This window comes from Rhipicephalus microplus, chromosome 3, assembly GCF_043290135.1.
Source record: "Rhipicephalus microplus isolate Deutch F79 chromosome 3, USDA_Rmic, whole genome shotgun sequence".
Taxonomy (NCBI): Eukaryota; Metazoa; Arthropoda; class Arachnida; order Ixodida; family Ixodidae; genus Rhipicephalus; species Rhipicephalus microplus.
The window spans coordinates 73961663-73978531 of record NC_134702.1 but is presented as its reverse complement, the minus strand read 5'-3'; the positions used below and the strand labels follow the sequence as shown (position 1 = coordinate 73978531).

Below are 16869 nucleotides of genomic sequence, written 5' to 3'. Positions count from 1 at the left end.
GGCCGACGGCAGTGCTGCCGTCTCACAATAACGGGTTAAGTGGTCTACGCAAACGATGACCCAACGATTGCCGTCTGTGGATCGCGGAAAAGGGCCCAGAAGATCTATACCAACTTGCTCAAAGGGGGTGCTAGGAGGCGAAACAGGCTGAAGGCGACCAGACGGCGCGTCAGTTGGTCGCTTGTAACGCTGACATTGGGTGCAGCTGGCGACGTACCGTTCGGTATCATTGCGCATCCGGGGCCAATAAAAGCGTTCCTGAGCACGGTAGAGTGTTCTTGTGCATCCAAGATGTCCGGAAGTTGGTTCGTCGTGCATGGCAGATAATACGTGACTGCGAAGGCTCTTGGGGACAACCAAAAGGTAGCGCGCACCGGTAGCCGAGAAGTTCGTCTTATATAGGGCGCCGTCACGTAAGCGAAAACGATTGTCTGCAGCGGACTCCCGCGCGGCCGCGAATAGCGGCTGTAAGCTGTCGTCTTTCCTCTGCTCTGATATGAAGGTATCCATATCCGGAAATCCCGTGGACACAAAAGCGATGTATTCATCAAAGTTGTCCGCGTCACATTCAGTCGTTGGGAGTGGCAGGCGAGAGAGACAATCAGCATCAGCGTGTCGCCGGCCGCTCTTGTAGGAAACAACGAAATCATACTCCTGCAGACGGAGCGCCCAGCGTGCTAGTCGACCAGAGGGATCCCGAAGATTCACAAGCCAGCATAGAGAGTGATGATCCGTGACGACAGTAAAGGGGCGCCCGTAGAGATACGATCGAAACCGTTGCACAGCGAAGACGACCGCCAGACACTCTTGTTCGGTGACAGTGTAGTTGCGCTCGGGGCGACTCAATGAGCGGCTAGCGTACGATATCACATGCTCGCTGTCGCCGACACGCTGAACTAGTACGGCGCCAATGCCAACACCACTAGCATCGGTATGAACTTCTGTCGGTGATGACGGATTGAAGTGGCGAAGAATAGGCTGGGACGTCAACAGTAGCTTTAGCTGCCGAAACGATGAGTCGCATTCCGAGCTCCACTCGAAAGGAACACCTTTTTGGAGAAGGCATGTGAGCGGATGAGCTATGTCAGCAAATTTGGGAATGAAACGGCGAAAGTAGGAGCATAACCCTAAAAAACTTCGTAGCTGCTTCACAGAGCGAGGTGCCTCGAATGCCTCCACAGCTGTTGTCTTTTGTGGATCTGGTCGTATACCTTCTTTGTCGATCAGGTGTCCCAGCACAAGTGTCTGTCGTTCACCAAAATGGCACTTTTTAGAATTAAGCACAAGGCCGGCCTTCCTCAAGCAGTTCAGTACCAAGTCCAGGCGCTCGTTATGCTCACGAAATGTTCGGCCGAAGATCACAACGTCGTCTAGGTAGCACATACAAACTTCCCACTTCAAACCGCGAAGTATAGTGTCCATGAACCTTTCAAACGTTGCGGGGGCGTTACAAAGCCCGAAAGGCATCACGTTGAATTCAAATAGTCCATCGGGCGTTACAAAAGCGGTCTTCTCTCTGTCATCCGGGTGCATAGGGATTTGCCAGTAACCTGATCGTAAATCCACAGAAGAGAAGTAAGAAGCCGCAAAGAGGCAATCGATGGCGTCGTCAATTCGTGGGAGTGGGTATACGTCTTTCCTAGTAACGGCATTTAGGCGACGGTAATCGACACAGAATCGCCACGTGCCGTCTTTCTTCTTCACCAGTATCACTGGAGCTGCCCAAGGGCTAGACGATTCCCGAATTACTCCTTTACCCATCATTTCTTCGACTTGAGCGCTGATGATCTTTCGCTCCGCAGAGGACACACGATATGGTTTTTGACGAATCGGTTCAGCGGATCCTGTGTTGATGCGATGGCGAGTACGGGATGCAGGAATCGATGTGGGGCCGTCGTGCTGTGCAAAGTCGAATATTGAAGAGTGTTTCGAGAGCAGGGCCATCAAAACACGACGTTCATGGTCACTGAGCGATGTAGCTACCATTCCGAGCATGTGTTCGTTTGCGGTGTGCGAGACACTGGTTTGTGCTGTATCCGGTAGTTCTGTAAGCACTGCCATAGGTATAAATGACTCTCCCTGAAACGTAGCAAGTTTTAGGCCTTGAGACAGCACTACGGCTTCAGTGGAGCAATTTAGCGTCCATAGCCCTGCGCATCCATCGGTAACTGAAACCATACAATACGGAACCAACACATTTTTCTTAAGACAGTTTCTATGGACCGGTTCCACCGCAACATCGAACGAAGTACTAACAGAAGACGAACAAACAACAGGAACGCGCATCGCGGATAAAGCGGGCACAACAGTGTCTTCAGAAACACAAAACACACTCTCTTGCTGGGATGATTCTTCTAAGAGCGCAGAGGACACACTTCCGCAAATACTGAGTTCTCCTGTTCGGCAGTCAACATTGGCGCCACACAATTTCAAAAAGTCAATGCCGAGAATTACATCGTGTGTGGAACGCGGAAGCACGGTAAACTCAGTGTTAAAGGTTTGACCACCCAAGGAGACATCCACGTTACACACACCAACCGGGTATAATGAGTCCCCACTCACTCCACGAAAGCTTGTGCTGTGGTCCCAATGAAACATAACCTTGCGTCCCAGCAGATTTTTGAACACCACACTCATGACAGAAACAGTTGCTCCCGTGTCGACTAAAGCCATGGTAGAAACGCCATCAATAAGTACATTAACCTTATTCTTCAGCATGAAGATAGGTGGAGGTATCCGAGTCGGTAGCAAAGATTTTCCAGCGACCTCACCTCCATCGGCCGCGCTGGCTAGTTTCCCGGCGGTGGTGACGCGAAGCGGCGTCGAGGAGATGATGACGTCACACGCCGTCTGGGAGATGGAGATCGAGACGCTCGGAAAGCTGGTGGTGGTGTCAGAGTACGTTCGGAGGCAGGAGAGCGGTAACGGTTTCGATACCTTTCTTGTTCTCCAGAATAGCTGTCCAGAGGGAAGTGACGGCTTCTTTCTTCTCGGAAGTAGCCTTCAAAAGTGGTGTTTCCTGGCCTATTAGTGTCCATTGCACGACCACCGTGTTGCATAAACGATCCCGACTGTCCATTGCTGAATGCCCGACGTCGGTTACAATACCTAGCTATGTGGCCAGGCGTGCCACAGTTGTAACACACGGGCAGAGGGCGAACTTCCGGACGCTGATTGAAATATTCCACAGCGGCCACAGGCTGAGAGTAACTCATCCCCTCCCCTTGGATGTCGTAGGCAGTGCTGGGTCTTCGTGGGCGAACGTCGCGTGGATGCTGATCAAAACGCCGATCAATCGAGTCGTAATGGCGTTGTTCGGTCTGGCCATAATGCGGGTCGTGTCGGTAGCTGTTACAATCCGCAGCATTCACCGAATGCTGCCAAGTAGCCGGAGGAGATGCGCAGACGGCGTCTCGGAAAGCGACGGAGGCGCAACGCGGCACCGCATAACGCGTTTGTTCTTCGTGCCGCAGGAGCTCCTCACGGACAATCTGCCGAATGGTAGCTGAGAGGTCTGTCTGCGGACTCGCGTCAACGCTGGCCACAGTCGTGACATTGGCTAGCCGTCCAAACTTCGGCGTGATTCGGCGAGTTTTCAGCGCCTCGAATGTGCGGCAGTGCCGAATCACGTCTGATACGGTGTTCAGGTTGTCTTTTCCAATGAGGAAGTTATAGACGTCTTCCGCAATACCTTTTAAAAGGTGTCCCACTTTATCTTCCTCGGACATTCGAGAGTCGATGGTCTTACACAGCTTGAGAACTTCTTCAATATATGTCGTGCAAGTCTCGCCGATCACCTGAGCTCTCTGAGCTAAAGCTGTTTCCGCTCGTTTCTTCTTAGTGTCCGAGTCGCTAAAGCACTTCTTCATTTCTTCAATAAGACTGCTCCATGTAGTAAGCGTGTCGGCGTGGTTTTCATACCAAACCAGGGCCGTGTCCGTCAAATAAAAAACGACATGCCTGAGCTGGCTGGCCGGGTTCCAGTTGTTGCATTGGCTTACCCTTTCGTAATGGGTCAGCCATTCATCGAAGTCTTCCCCTGGCTTTGCTGAGAACGGCCGTGGCTCTCGGTAATGCTGATACAGCGGTGGTCTTGCCGAGGCATTGCTGAGGGGGTCATTTTGCTCCAGAGACATGTCGGGGCGCGATGGCGAAAGTCCGGCAAGGCGACGGCTTCTACGAAGTTCTGGTGCTGACGGCTCCGTCGTAGGTCGTGGGAGGTACCCAGCACCTCCACCAAATGTTACACGCAAGAAGTACACGAAAAGGTTGAAAAACAGGCGAGCCTGGATGGTTCGCGTTTACTTCCACAAGGGGTCTCGAGACAGCACACCCAACGTCGTCTTCCTTCTTCACCTTTTTTTCTGAATGTTCATTCGCGCTGTATGCGCCGTGCATTGCAACCGCTCGTGACAATATATATAAGGGAAAGAAGTGTATACCTAAGGGCTCGTTTTCCGTGTTTTTAACACAATAATAATGAGATATAACAGACAGTAATGCCAAGGAATGTACAGGGGAAGTTATTAACATTAATGGAATGTAAATAAGAAGAAAGAAAAGTGGATGAAAAAATTACCAACTGTAAGCAGGAATCGAACCTACGACCTTCGAATTACGCGTTCGATGCTCTAACCACTGAGCTATTACAGCGGCACTCCCTCCATCCACTTTTTTGGGTTTTTATCTGTGAATTTTAGAAGTAGGAGCGACAGTCAGCGCCATCTATAGGCCAAACAACGAGTGTGAAAACACTCTTATGCGCATGTTTGGCGTCACGTAGCACGTGAACTTATTATGAGCGGGCAGCTGATTAATTGTCCCTCTTATACAACCTAAACACACCAAGTCTGCCAGTACGAGACCCTCGTTCAATGAAATAAGGGAAAGAAGTGTATACCTAAGGGCTCGTTTTCCGTGTTTTTAACACAATAATAATGAGATATAACAGACAGTAATGCCAAGGAATGTACAGGGGAAGTTATTAACATTAATGGAATGTAAATAAGAAGAAAGAAAAGTGGATGAAAAAATTACCAACTGTAAGCAGGAATCGAACCTACGACCTTCGAATTACGTGTTCGATGCTCTAACCACTGAGCTATTACAGCGGCACTCCCTCCATCCACTTTTTTGGGTTTTTATCTGTGAATTTTAGAAGTAGGAGCGACAGTCAGCGCCATCTATAGGCCAAACAACGAGTGTGAAAACACTCTTATGCGCATGTTTGGCGTCACGTAGCACGTGAACTTATTATAAGCGGGCAGCTGATATATATATATGCGTGTGTGTGTGTTTATAGAAAAATAAAGAAGGGTGTTGTATAGTCAACTTCGGGGGAACTAAACAAACACGTTAATTATGTAACGTTAATATGACTGCGCCCCAAAAAAATAGGCAAAGGTACGTAGTAATCGTAAACATCGAGGGCCAGCACGGAATGGCTTTAAGCTCTCCTATAGAAGAGTACCAAGTGCTCTATATCGTTACCCACTTTTTCTAAATCCAGAAGCGGCTTACACAGTAATGTGTGCTCATCTAAGCAAATGTTAACCATTCCTTAAAAGTACCATGAAAGGTAATTTAAAGGTCAGTAGAAATAAATTCGCGCTTTCAGAAACAAAGAAAGAAAATAAGGATTTATAATAGAGTGTACTTTATTTAGGTGAGCTGTGGACAGCTGCCAACGCTTTGCAGAAGTCGTGCTTGAAAAATAGCTTGGTTCATCGCTCCGTCAAAGGAATCGGTACAACACGAAAGTAAAACATGTCCTTTCTGAAGCACTTGAATGTTTACTGTACGTCGACCTAAAACAGCTTGCATAATGTATATTGGTGTTTGTATGCCACTGTTTAACGTGACTGCACACACGTTGACGATTGATGGTACATCTTTTTCTCGACAGCTAAAGTCCATGAACAATTATCGAAAAAAAAAAACCATTGTGGCAGATCACACCGATAGAGTCACCTGAAAAAGCAGTGTGACAGCCAAAAGAGCGTCACAGACAAAACATATATAACTTTCGCAAAAGTTATCATAACGCGCCATGTTAAAAATTCTTTGAGCACCGCGGTCACACTAGAGGGAAACACAACGCGATTCGGGTTTGCCATTAGCCCAGCCGCGATTTTCGTTTTTCGTTGTGCCAAGTGCAAGCATGGTCACAGCCAGGCTATTTCTGGTATGGGTGGAAGCTATGAGCAAGGCTAGCAGTCACAACCTTAAGGTGTGTTCAGAAGTAGACAAAAGTACACTTATCCTACTGGAAACGTGCTGAATGGGACGGACGCGTTGTAGGAGCTAGTCGCGGAGGCCGTTGTGACGATGCATAACTTCCCTTTAGCGCTCCCAGATGGCGACACCATCACGCTCACTAAGGGCACTACGAGAGGAAGGTGTGTGATTAAAAAGCCGTTTGTAAAGCCTCCGGTTTGAGTGACTGTGGCGCAGTGTATAGCATGTCCGGCATCTGTTCTCCTGGAAAGAGTGGTAGTGTGTTCGACTCCCGTCAAAAGAACTTTTTTTCTTTCCTATCTAATCGGGTACATTTTTTCGCATAATTTCCGTGACAGAAATACGTCACTGAAGTCTTGGTCTCCGCTTCACGGCAATAATGAAACAGTCAATTGGTGGCGTTCTTTTCGTGAGAGTACCACATTTTTAGTGAATCAGTGTTCTCTGTTGAACACTGTTCAGTTTCAGATGGTAGTATAGTTTCATTGCATCTTTACTATGCCACTCATACACAGGTTTACAAAGAAGCCTTCGCTCAAAATGCTCCGATATTTTTCATCCCTGCTATTGAGTAAATACTCTTTGTTAAGCTTTTTTATTTTTTTCCTCATTTTGTAAACACAAATTATCAAGAAACAGTGGCGTGACGATGGTAACGCTCATGCCCTTTTTTGAGCAAACTGTTGCCTTCTTTCATTTTAGTAGAAGTTGAGTGAAGTGGGATTTACCCAGTTTTTATGGCGCGTACGTGTTTTTAATGAATGAGGATAGTTTTCTGATAGGCCACGCAGGTTTCTATGTGGCACACCTATTTGTTGACTTAACCGTTGCCTTCATTCTTAGCACACTAAAGCAGCATTGCGATACAAGAGTAAAATGACGGTATCTTGGAGGTACTTTTGCCTATTTTAACTGATTTGTCGATACACATTGGCAAAATGTATTCGTATCTCGGTAGTGAAATACTTTTAAGATGTACTGGTTGTATCGCGATACTGTACATGACACGGGTATCTCGTTATTTTTTGTCACGACTGTGCTTACCCAACTTTACGAAAGAAAAGTATGCTTTTTCTGCTACGCCACTGGTCGCCGACGCAGTGGAAGGCGGCATAGAGCTCCTCGCACGCACAGAATGGCGTGTACGGTGAAACGCCCTACGCTGAGATAGAAGAACCACGGCAGAAGTCGTGCTCTGCTGGCGACGCAGTCGCGCAATGCAGGTGGTGCACATCTATTTTTTTTTTTGTGAGCGGTAAGCTATTTAGGAAGTCTTGTGCTGAGGTGCAACTAGCGCTGTATCAAAGACAACCCATTTGAGCAGCTGCTGTTGCCTAAGTGCAGTTATCGCAACAACCATCTCAGCAAAACAGATTTTGTGTCTAGAATAAACGTACACTATTTGTCGCTTTCCTGTTGTTGTATAGTGATGTTAGCGATATGCTTGACATTCAAGTTTCAATGCGGTGACAAATTTAACAGCAATATTGTCTTGTGACCAATTACTGCCTTTGTGGGGCATCAATATTCCTGAAATCAAAAAACTTATTCTTGTAATTTGTATTCTTCTATCCGTATTCCTGTACTTGTATTCCGGAATACTTTTTCGAGCTTTTGCAAAAGTATTCCTTAAATATCCCGTTACACCAAACACAAATGTATCCTAGCGTCTGCATTTTAGGCCTTTAGTGCTTGTATTTCGGTATATGTGTTATTGGATATTTTTATGGGTATGTCTGCACAGCCATGATTTTTAGTCGACCAGTGAAAAGTCCCGTTCTTTACCAAATGTCAGTGGCTCCTAAGCGTTTATAGTATTCACAAGCGTAACCGCGGATCCCGGGCATGAAACCATAGACCTAGGACAGCTTCACTGTTAGAAGACCAAGTGCTTTGGCGGGATATGTACTCTACAGTGTATAGTGCTCTAATTATCCCGCTGTTGCCGCTGGAAGCTGAGTTATGTAAGTGTTATTTTTTCCCTTTTATATGCATAGTTTTTGCTGAAATTCCTTGAATTGGGACATTTTAACTGAAACATATTGTACTGACCTACTTTATATTGAGCATTCAGAAACAATACATGTGCATTTTTTTTTTCAATCCAGGCGTTAGCAATAGGCGTGCACCCACTGTACCTGGCGATGCCGGTGACGATCGGCTGCTCCTTTTCATTCATGCTGCCTGCTGCCACGCCTCCTAACGCCATCGTTTACGAGCTGGCGAAGATGAAAATCCACGACATGGTGAGTATTTTGTCACTGAAGCGCGAATATTCAGCATACCGGCTTGGACACTCACATGCTATTTCTCTCGTAGGGACAGTGAATGCTCCGGATGTTCTCGTCGGCATTATTCTTTATTCCAGGTCGAAAGACTGAATTATAAGGTTAGCTCCCAAGGCACGCATCAAAAAACAAGGCCAGTTTTACTGGAAGGGTGAAGCACTGAGTGTGATAGCAACATATTTCAATGCTATACGAAGTGAGGCTGCCAGCTAACACTTTCGGATGTGATCTCACGCAACTCTACAAAACACTGGTTAGAGTATGGACGCTCCGTGTGCACCTTTTGCCTCGTCTCTTTGCGTTGAGAGCGCATCCCCGAGAAGGATATATGCGACGTCAGCCAGATAACGCACTCATGACTGACGATCATACTCGCGTTATCAAAGGTTTAGCAGTTGCTGCTCGAGCCCCCCCCCCCCCCCCCCCTCCTTTCTCCCCTCGCGTCTTTTCGAGCTCGTAAAGACGGGCGATGCGTTTCCTCTCTGCTTCAGCATTCGAAGGCCCGTACAACAGGTGGGGAAAGAATAGTGTCGCATGGCGTTCACCATGAGTTTCAGGGCACGCGGGGAGTACGTGGACACGTTAAAATAGTGCTTGTAGTGCACCTCGCCGTGGCTGTGCTACCAGAGTCCTCTAGTGTAACAGAGTGCTTCCCATGCAGCTGGACAGGGTGGCGCGTAAAGCAAATTGTAGGCGGGCTGCCTGGGCGGCGCTGGCATCGCGTACCAAGAACTATTTACTTCGTACCTGTGCCTCCAGAAAGTCGGAAGCTTAGTGTAGTTATTCCGTTGCGAGAAGTTGATGCGACCACCTTTTCTTTTACTCATTCATTGGGAACCTTATTATTTTTCGCACTCCAATCAGTTGCCGTGAAAACGGGGGAGCAAATTTTCACCACGGCGCCACCCTTCCCGCCACCGACTAATGCTGGACACAGCCAACAATGATTGAAACATAATTATTTATAATATTCGGCGAAAAATTTTAACACGAAAGCGTTTTATGCCGGAGCCCACCAGGGCTCTACTGAAATATTTTTGTAATGAATATGACTTTAAACATAGACTGAAAGACCGCAAACATAAAAAAAATTGGTCCCGTATCTCCATGTTTCACTGCAAATGTCGCCTAAAACGTCATCTTTCACACACGCAAGACTATATGATAGTCTTGCGTGTGGAGAGAGTGAACAAAACGTTTATTTGATGGTCGGCGCGAGAAAATCGGCGAGTTGTATTCTGGAAGCGCTGCCTTAGAGAGTCTCGATTCGTGCAGCGAAAGTAAACGAGCACATCGAGGCACGTTAGACACGAGCGCCATCTGGCAGTTATCTTCGAAAACGAAGGAAGGCGTGCGCGCCCGCGGAGAACGATGCGCGCCTGTCTCGGAGGCGATGAGGTGTAGAACGCAGCAAAGGGCAGGTGTCGCCACCGTGTCGTCTTAGCAAAGCGTTGGAAACACTTGCCTTTTTGAGCATCGCGTTGCACGGTCAGCACAGCGTGATAAAGGCTACGGTCCTTATATTTACTTGTGTGTGCCTTCTCTAGTATAATAAGGGCACACATAATAATCACCGACGTGTTGTTATGGCGCCTCAGATGAGCGGAGTAATTGCTTTTTAATTGACGATCCCACAAGTTTGAACGCTGAAACTTGAGCAACATTGGTAGACGCTGCGGATGGGGTTGGCCGTTTTAGGTATCGTTTGGTGCTATTACAGCCATTAGGAAAATCATTACCGCTGACAAACAGACAATTGTATAGAAAAACATACAGAAAGACCAAATTTATGTCGTCGAAGGTCCCCCCAAAATACTACCTTTAAAAACGAAGAAACATCTTCATCACTTGAAGTCGCACCGACGACTTGTGGCTGCGCGACGCGCAGCTCGAAACGCCACGGCCAGAAAACGCCCGTTTATCACCTTGCTAATGGAATTCGTGCTCATAGATTGTCGACATCGGCATGTTCTTGTTTGCATTGGCGAGATGGCACAAAGTGTCGGCAAGGGGCACTCTAAAGTGCCAACCACTGGCACGCGTACGCTCGCGTCTACGCGTCAAAAACGTCAAATGCGCCTCTCGGCGTCGACGTCGGAGGGGCATACGCGAGCAGGCGCGAGGGATCAAGCCGGGCTTGATATTTCGCCTCGCGTACGCTACGTCACCACGCGTACAGCGGTGCCAGCCAGCCAGAGGCCGCGATGACTCCAAATGCTGTGCCTAATGGCCGCCGCTTCGAAGGCACAGCCGAGTGCTGAAAGCAAGCATGAAAACTACTCCAAACGTTCCTGAATGACCGCTTCGTAATCTAGAACGACGACGAACGACGGCGAGTGCTACCAGCGTGACGCTATTTCGTGCTGAGTTCGAGCGACGCCGACAAATCCAGCGAATGCCGGCCGGCTATGCTAGCGCCGGTCCCGTGTGCGATCGTCGGCCGAGCGAAAGGAGCATGTCGGTGTTCTTGTGCTTTGATCTGTGACTTTCTGTGCCAAAAACGAGTGTAAACAGACTTCGGAGGTTCGAAGGTTTGAGCGTGAGCCCTCACCTACCGCGGAGGCAATTCAGAGCGGTGTCATCTGCATCCAGCGCAGGCCTCTACCATCTAGTTTGTATGAACCAGCACATGCGAGGCACATCGGCTGAAAAAACTCTACGGTAGTTTCCGTCGCAACATAGACACCATATACGACGCCCGAAATATCACGTAGTTCATACGGAGGAGTTTTTATCTGCACTGTGTTTGTTTTCAACATTGGTATTCATCATCGCTGAAAGCGAACCTCGCACTAGCCAACACATTTCCGTGATGTGAAAACGTACGTACTGATATAAGTGTATTCGCGAATTGTATGACGCGGAAACATTCGTTGGCTTCGGTGCTAATCGTTTTCGTGTGTTGCCAAGCTAATAACAAGCGTGCGCTGGTTGGTAGCAGTGAGATGTGACTTCGTGTCGGGTACCAGCGACGCTGACACATTGAGCTGTCAGCGGTCTCATTTCCATTCACTTACAAGACAGAAACTCGAGCGTGCGTTGCTGTGGTGATCGAAAAAGAAAGTTGCATGATTAAGTGCTGCTGGTATTGCCTGCTATTTCACTTCTCGCTTCTTCTGCTTCTCTGCCACGCTCAGTAGCACATACGTTGTTTGGAGGCATTCTAACACACACATTCTTAATTTATAGTTCATTCTGCTACTCATTGCTATAGGCATACAATGGCGCTTCTCCGTCGTTTTACAGTTTACTATAACATAACGCGCGTTCTGTTTACAGCTGGACAGATAAGTGAAAACCTTATGAGAAGCACCTGATTTGAAATCAGCTGCACGATGACACGATTGTTGGAAGAGAAGATCACCACATGTATGCACAGAATTAATGAAGGTGCACTAGTATGGTACTGCACTTTGTATAGAAGAAATGCAAAAAGTATCTCATGTGACTTACGAGAGCTTTCTGAGCTGTGCATGTAATTATCTGTTCCTCCAGACTGTAATGAGCTGAAGATATTCGATGGTTCCGAACATTGAATATTTGTATGTGTTTCCAAGGAGTCCTTCATTTCTGTTCAGTTTTTTAGTAGATGCATTAACTTGGATTATATATACGCATGCACTTAAACATATTCAGTTTATTTCTGTTGGAAAACTTGCCAAAACTTCGGTACGGTGCTCTGGTGCAATACTTTGATCGGTATCTGTCCCATCAAAAATTTTTGGCATGCTTTATTGCATTAGAGGGTATTTTGACAATTGATGACATGTGAAAGCCACAGTGCTTGGCTGTAATCTCAAAACAAATGTCTGTCTCATCAAGAAGTGTCAGATGCATTTTGTAGATGTTAAAGGATATTTAAATTACCAGCAGAGTGCTGAAGTCTTCAACACAGCACTGATCTGCAATCCCCACCCAGCTTAGAAGTCATTTGTAGAGCTCTCTAACACGTTCAAATAAAGTTATCAAACACTGGATTGATCTACTTGGTTTGATTCCTAATACAAGTGTGTCTGACTTTTTGGAGGCACTTGTATTATAATAATGTCCTATTTCTCTCATTTATTACAGGGGTGCACTCAAGGGTAGTGATATTTGTTTACCTTGGCACACTTAACGTGATATTACTGTTTAAATCCTTTCATTTTGTATATATGTACGCCACTTTCGCTGTAGCCTCACAGTGAGCAGCCGTATTTGAAAATAAATATACCATCCGAAAGTGTTCCACGCTGTGCTCGGTTCCGATCTGGTCACTAATATCTGTTGCATCATGATGTGTCGGGTGTGTTTTATTGCATTGGAGAACATTTTGGCTGCCTTCCATGAAGGGTTCAGTTCCAGTATTATGACCGATATCTGTGACTTCATGAAGAGTTGGGCGTCATTTGTCATTTTGGAGAATACTTTGAATAAAGACAACGTCCAGAAGTCTTCCATACAGGGTTCAGTTCCAATATGACCGATATCTGTGACTTCATAAACAGTTGGGTGTCGCTTGTCGTTTTAGTGAATACTTTGACTGAAGATAACGTCCAGAAGTCTTCCATTAAGGATTTAATTCCAATGTTATGACCAACATCTGTGACTTCATGAACAGTTGGGTGTCGTCTGTCGTTTTAGAGAATACTTTGACTAAAGACAACGTCCAGAAACCTTGCATTAAGGTTTCAGAACTAATATTATGACCGATATCTGTGACTTCATGAACAGTTGGGTGTCATCTGTCGTTTTAGAGAATACTTTGACTAAAGACAACGTACAGAAGTCTTGCATTAAGGTTTCAGTTCTAATATTATGACCTATATCTGTGACTTCATGAACAGTTGGGTGTCATTTGTCGTTTTAGAGAATACTTTGACTAAAGACAACGCCCAGAAGTCTTCCATACAGGGGTCAGTTGCAATATTATGACCGATATCTGTCACATCATGAAGTGTCAGGCACAGTTAGTTGCATTAGAGCACATTTCGACTATGGAAAATGCCCGAAGGCATTCTACGCAGTATTTGGTTCCTATCTTATGGTCAATATCAGTTGTATCAATAACAACCAGGTGTGCTTTGTTGCATTAGAGGATATTTCGAACACACACATCAGCCGAAAGCCTGCTACTCTGGCCTCAATTGTAGTCTTATGACTGACTTAAATCTGTCAGATCATGAAGTTGCAGGCGTGATTATTAAGTTGACTGATATAAAATATGTTGTGTAAATATACTGAAGATACCAGCATATGCACGATATTGTTAGTAACTTTGGTAGTGCAGGCATAGAAACCCGGTGGTTTGTAAACCTGATCAGGAGGGCAGCCACGCTTCATTCACCGCAGAGAGGAGGGGGGGGGGGAAAGCTCAATGTCAACTCAATATATTAACATAATAGGGAGGGGGTGCTAAGTCAGCCCTGGGGAGGGGCACTGGGACAAACTTTTGCCCCCCAGCCCCCCTTAAAGAGAACCCTGCACACGCCTATGATAGACGTACAGTATGCTAGACGCGAATGTTCCTTCGCGGGAGCGGCGCACGCACCGATGTTGATTTCTGGTGCATACCGCTGTAGTTACTTTGGGCACTGAAATGTCAATTACTTCCAAAATAGTCTAAACTGTGGTGGTTGAAGCGCTATCAACTTGTTAACGTGTTCTCATATCCTCTAAAACATACATTCCCGCTCCAGTTGAGAACGTGCCGTTCTGTGCTGAACTTGGACAGTTCTAAGCCAAAAGATCAAGCAACATTGTGCATCGGCCTTGGACGCGTGGGCGTCAACGCGGTCGACGCGTGCCAGTAGTTGCGCGCCCTTTTTCCCCACAGGCGCGACTACACGCTTTTGACGCGTAGGCGCGTGCATACGCATGCCAGTGGTTGGCACTTAAAGGTCGTCGCCCCTCCTGGTCCCAGACGTTGCGATGGGCTTGTGCCTCAACAGGGTGTGTTCGCTTGCGTGCCCACACTTATATCGTGATCGCTGCGGTTTGTATGTCTTGGGCCTTCACCGCTATTGTGCGTTAAAGTTACAGGGGGAACTAAGGCGATGCCACCAAGAAGATTATCAGGCCCGCTCACTGCCGCCGCGACGTCACTCGTGTTGTCCGAGCGAGCGCGCGTACGGAAGTCTGTGACTTCACTGCCACAATCGTCTCCCGTTAAAAGACAAATCGTTCGGGGCAGGTTTTACTTGCTTCACCGCTTCATTCTGCCTTTTGGGTCAAAAAAGGTGCTGGTTGAAGTAAAATATTGCGCTTTAAGGCATTTGGAGACTCACCTGTGAGCCATTTCTTGAACGAAAAAGCCAAATATTGACGCTATAGAACGTTTGGTCGATCCATAAGTACAAATTTTGAGGAACCAAGAAATTAACAAAATACATGCGGTAACTTTTATTCTCTCTCACACACACACACACACACACACACACACACACACACACACACAATAACTACGTGTCTACATAGACACGTAGTTATTGAAGAGCGAGTGTGCTGCTGCCAAAAGTATGGTATTCAGCACAATATCAGGGCGATGACCATTGCAACAGAAAACGAAATATTTGATTCACGAAAATCGCTTGCGACCGACAAAACAAGCGGCATTTCCTCTTTTGGTCTGGCCCCTCTCGCAGTGGCGCGTAGTCGGCCATATAACTTCGGACCTGGGAAAACTGTTAGCACTGGGTCTATACTAAACCGTGTAGCCGCCGTGCACGCTTCTACCACACTGCCAGCTCTTGAATCGGTATATTTTTGGCAGTGGTTCTTAATTATTGTAGCTTGAAGTAGAAATTACGTGCCTGAAAACCAGTTAAGAAAGCATTTTACCGTGTCTTACACGTATCTTAAATTCAAGAAAACGTATTATACTAAGTTGCTGGCCGCAAAAGTACTGCAATAACGTAATATGAATACCGGCAAGAAAATACTATGCACAAAACCAATGCACTAAGTAATGCAACAGCATTCCTTCCATTTCTGTCAACCAAATGGACAGAGATAATACAAGTCCACGGCACTAATCGCCAATAGCAAATGTTTACTGACCCCGAAGAAAAAAACTCCTGCTATAAAAATGTTCTGCTACACACGTTTATTAATTTATTGTCAGGGCCTATGCCTGCCGAAGTCAGACGCACACCTGGCATCTTTAATTCGGAGCAAGAACGGAACATAGTGGCAATGGGGTCATTGGAACGACTTAAAATACGTTATACGAACACACGCACTTACATACCTTCAGTCACGAAGAAAACGGATGTCGACGTCAGCTTGACGAACGACACGTTCCCATTTCGTTCTTCGGTTGTCCTTAGGAAACGAGAACACTCGCAGCATCGGTCCCCTTGCCGCGACGATTCGCCACGCAGCATCGCACAACCGTTCGGATTTCCTGCCGCACAGATTGCGAATATCCAGTACACAAAACGCATCACATATCCACGCTGCAGTTCACGGACACAGAAAAAAATGGTCCGCTAAAGTCGCCAACAAGAACACTAGCACGCCACGAAAACTTTCGTCGGGCTTGGCAATCGATGTCCGTCGAGCGACGAGAGCAAGCGTAGGCACGTCTGGGCAGCGAAACTCACTGGTCAAAACGGAGTGACGCCTGAGCCAGTGCTCGACACAGTGAGCAGGCCTGAAATTATCCAAGTGGCATTGACTAAGGCCACTTTGGCCGCTGCAGCGGCTACACTTGCGAGAGAAGCGCGCTGATCACACACAAATAACAACTGTGCAAATTGTTCGCCCCCCTTTTGCACTTGCGCGTTCGTACAGTAGGTCCTTCTGTGTGTTCGAGCACAGTGGTCTAAGTGTCAGGTGGTGCCAATTGTTAGTTCGCGCTCATCCTGTACATCATATTTCCGTGCGCCCTTTTTGCTTGAAAAAAGTGCTACGCAAATTTAAAGTGAATTGGCGGTCTTTGCATGACATTGCAATTTGTTGCTATAACATTCATTTTGCCAGTCTATATAGTGGCCAAACAGTGCACGATAAGCACTTAACTACCATTCTAAAGACACATTTCACTTTCGTATTGCACTGTTTCCTACGAGAGATCAGTTATGCTATTTCATTTATCTTCAAGCGCGCAAACAATTTCAACGGACGTGATATCCCTTCGTCATGACGGGTAGAAATGAAGATGTTAGCTTATTAACCCTTCCGGCCTTGGCGGAGTCAATTGACACCACCGCACAACATTTCCCCTGGTATCTAGGAAACGTAACCAATACTGTTCATTCTTGGGGGCATGATTCTTCAATGATCCACACTGATATTGACATCAATATAGTGGCACGTTTGCAGAGGTAGCAGTCACAAAGAGGAAAAGCGCGACCGAGGTTTT

At 46.7% G+C, this 16869-nt stretch overlaps 1 protein-coding gene across 1 annotated transcript in view; it reads left to right on the top strand.

The window, feature by feature from the left end:
- The window catches only part of LOC119160881 (solute carrier family 13 member 2-like), a 50433-nt gene that overhangs the window by 24403 nt on the left and 9161 nt on the right, over nucleotides 1-16869 (top strand). Inside the window, exon 10 of the mRNA XM_075887889.1 lies at nucleotides 8346-8483. Within this exon, the coding sequence (XP_075744004.1) occupies nucleotides 8346-8483 (138 nt within the window). The remainder of the gene's footprint in view (nucleotides 1-8345; nucleotides 8484-16869) is intronic.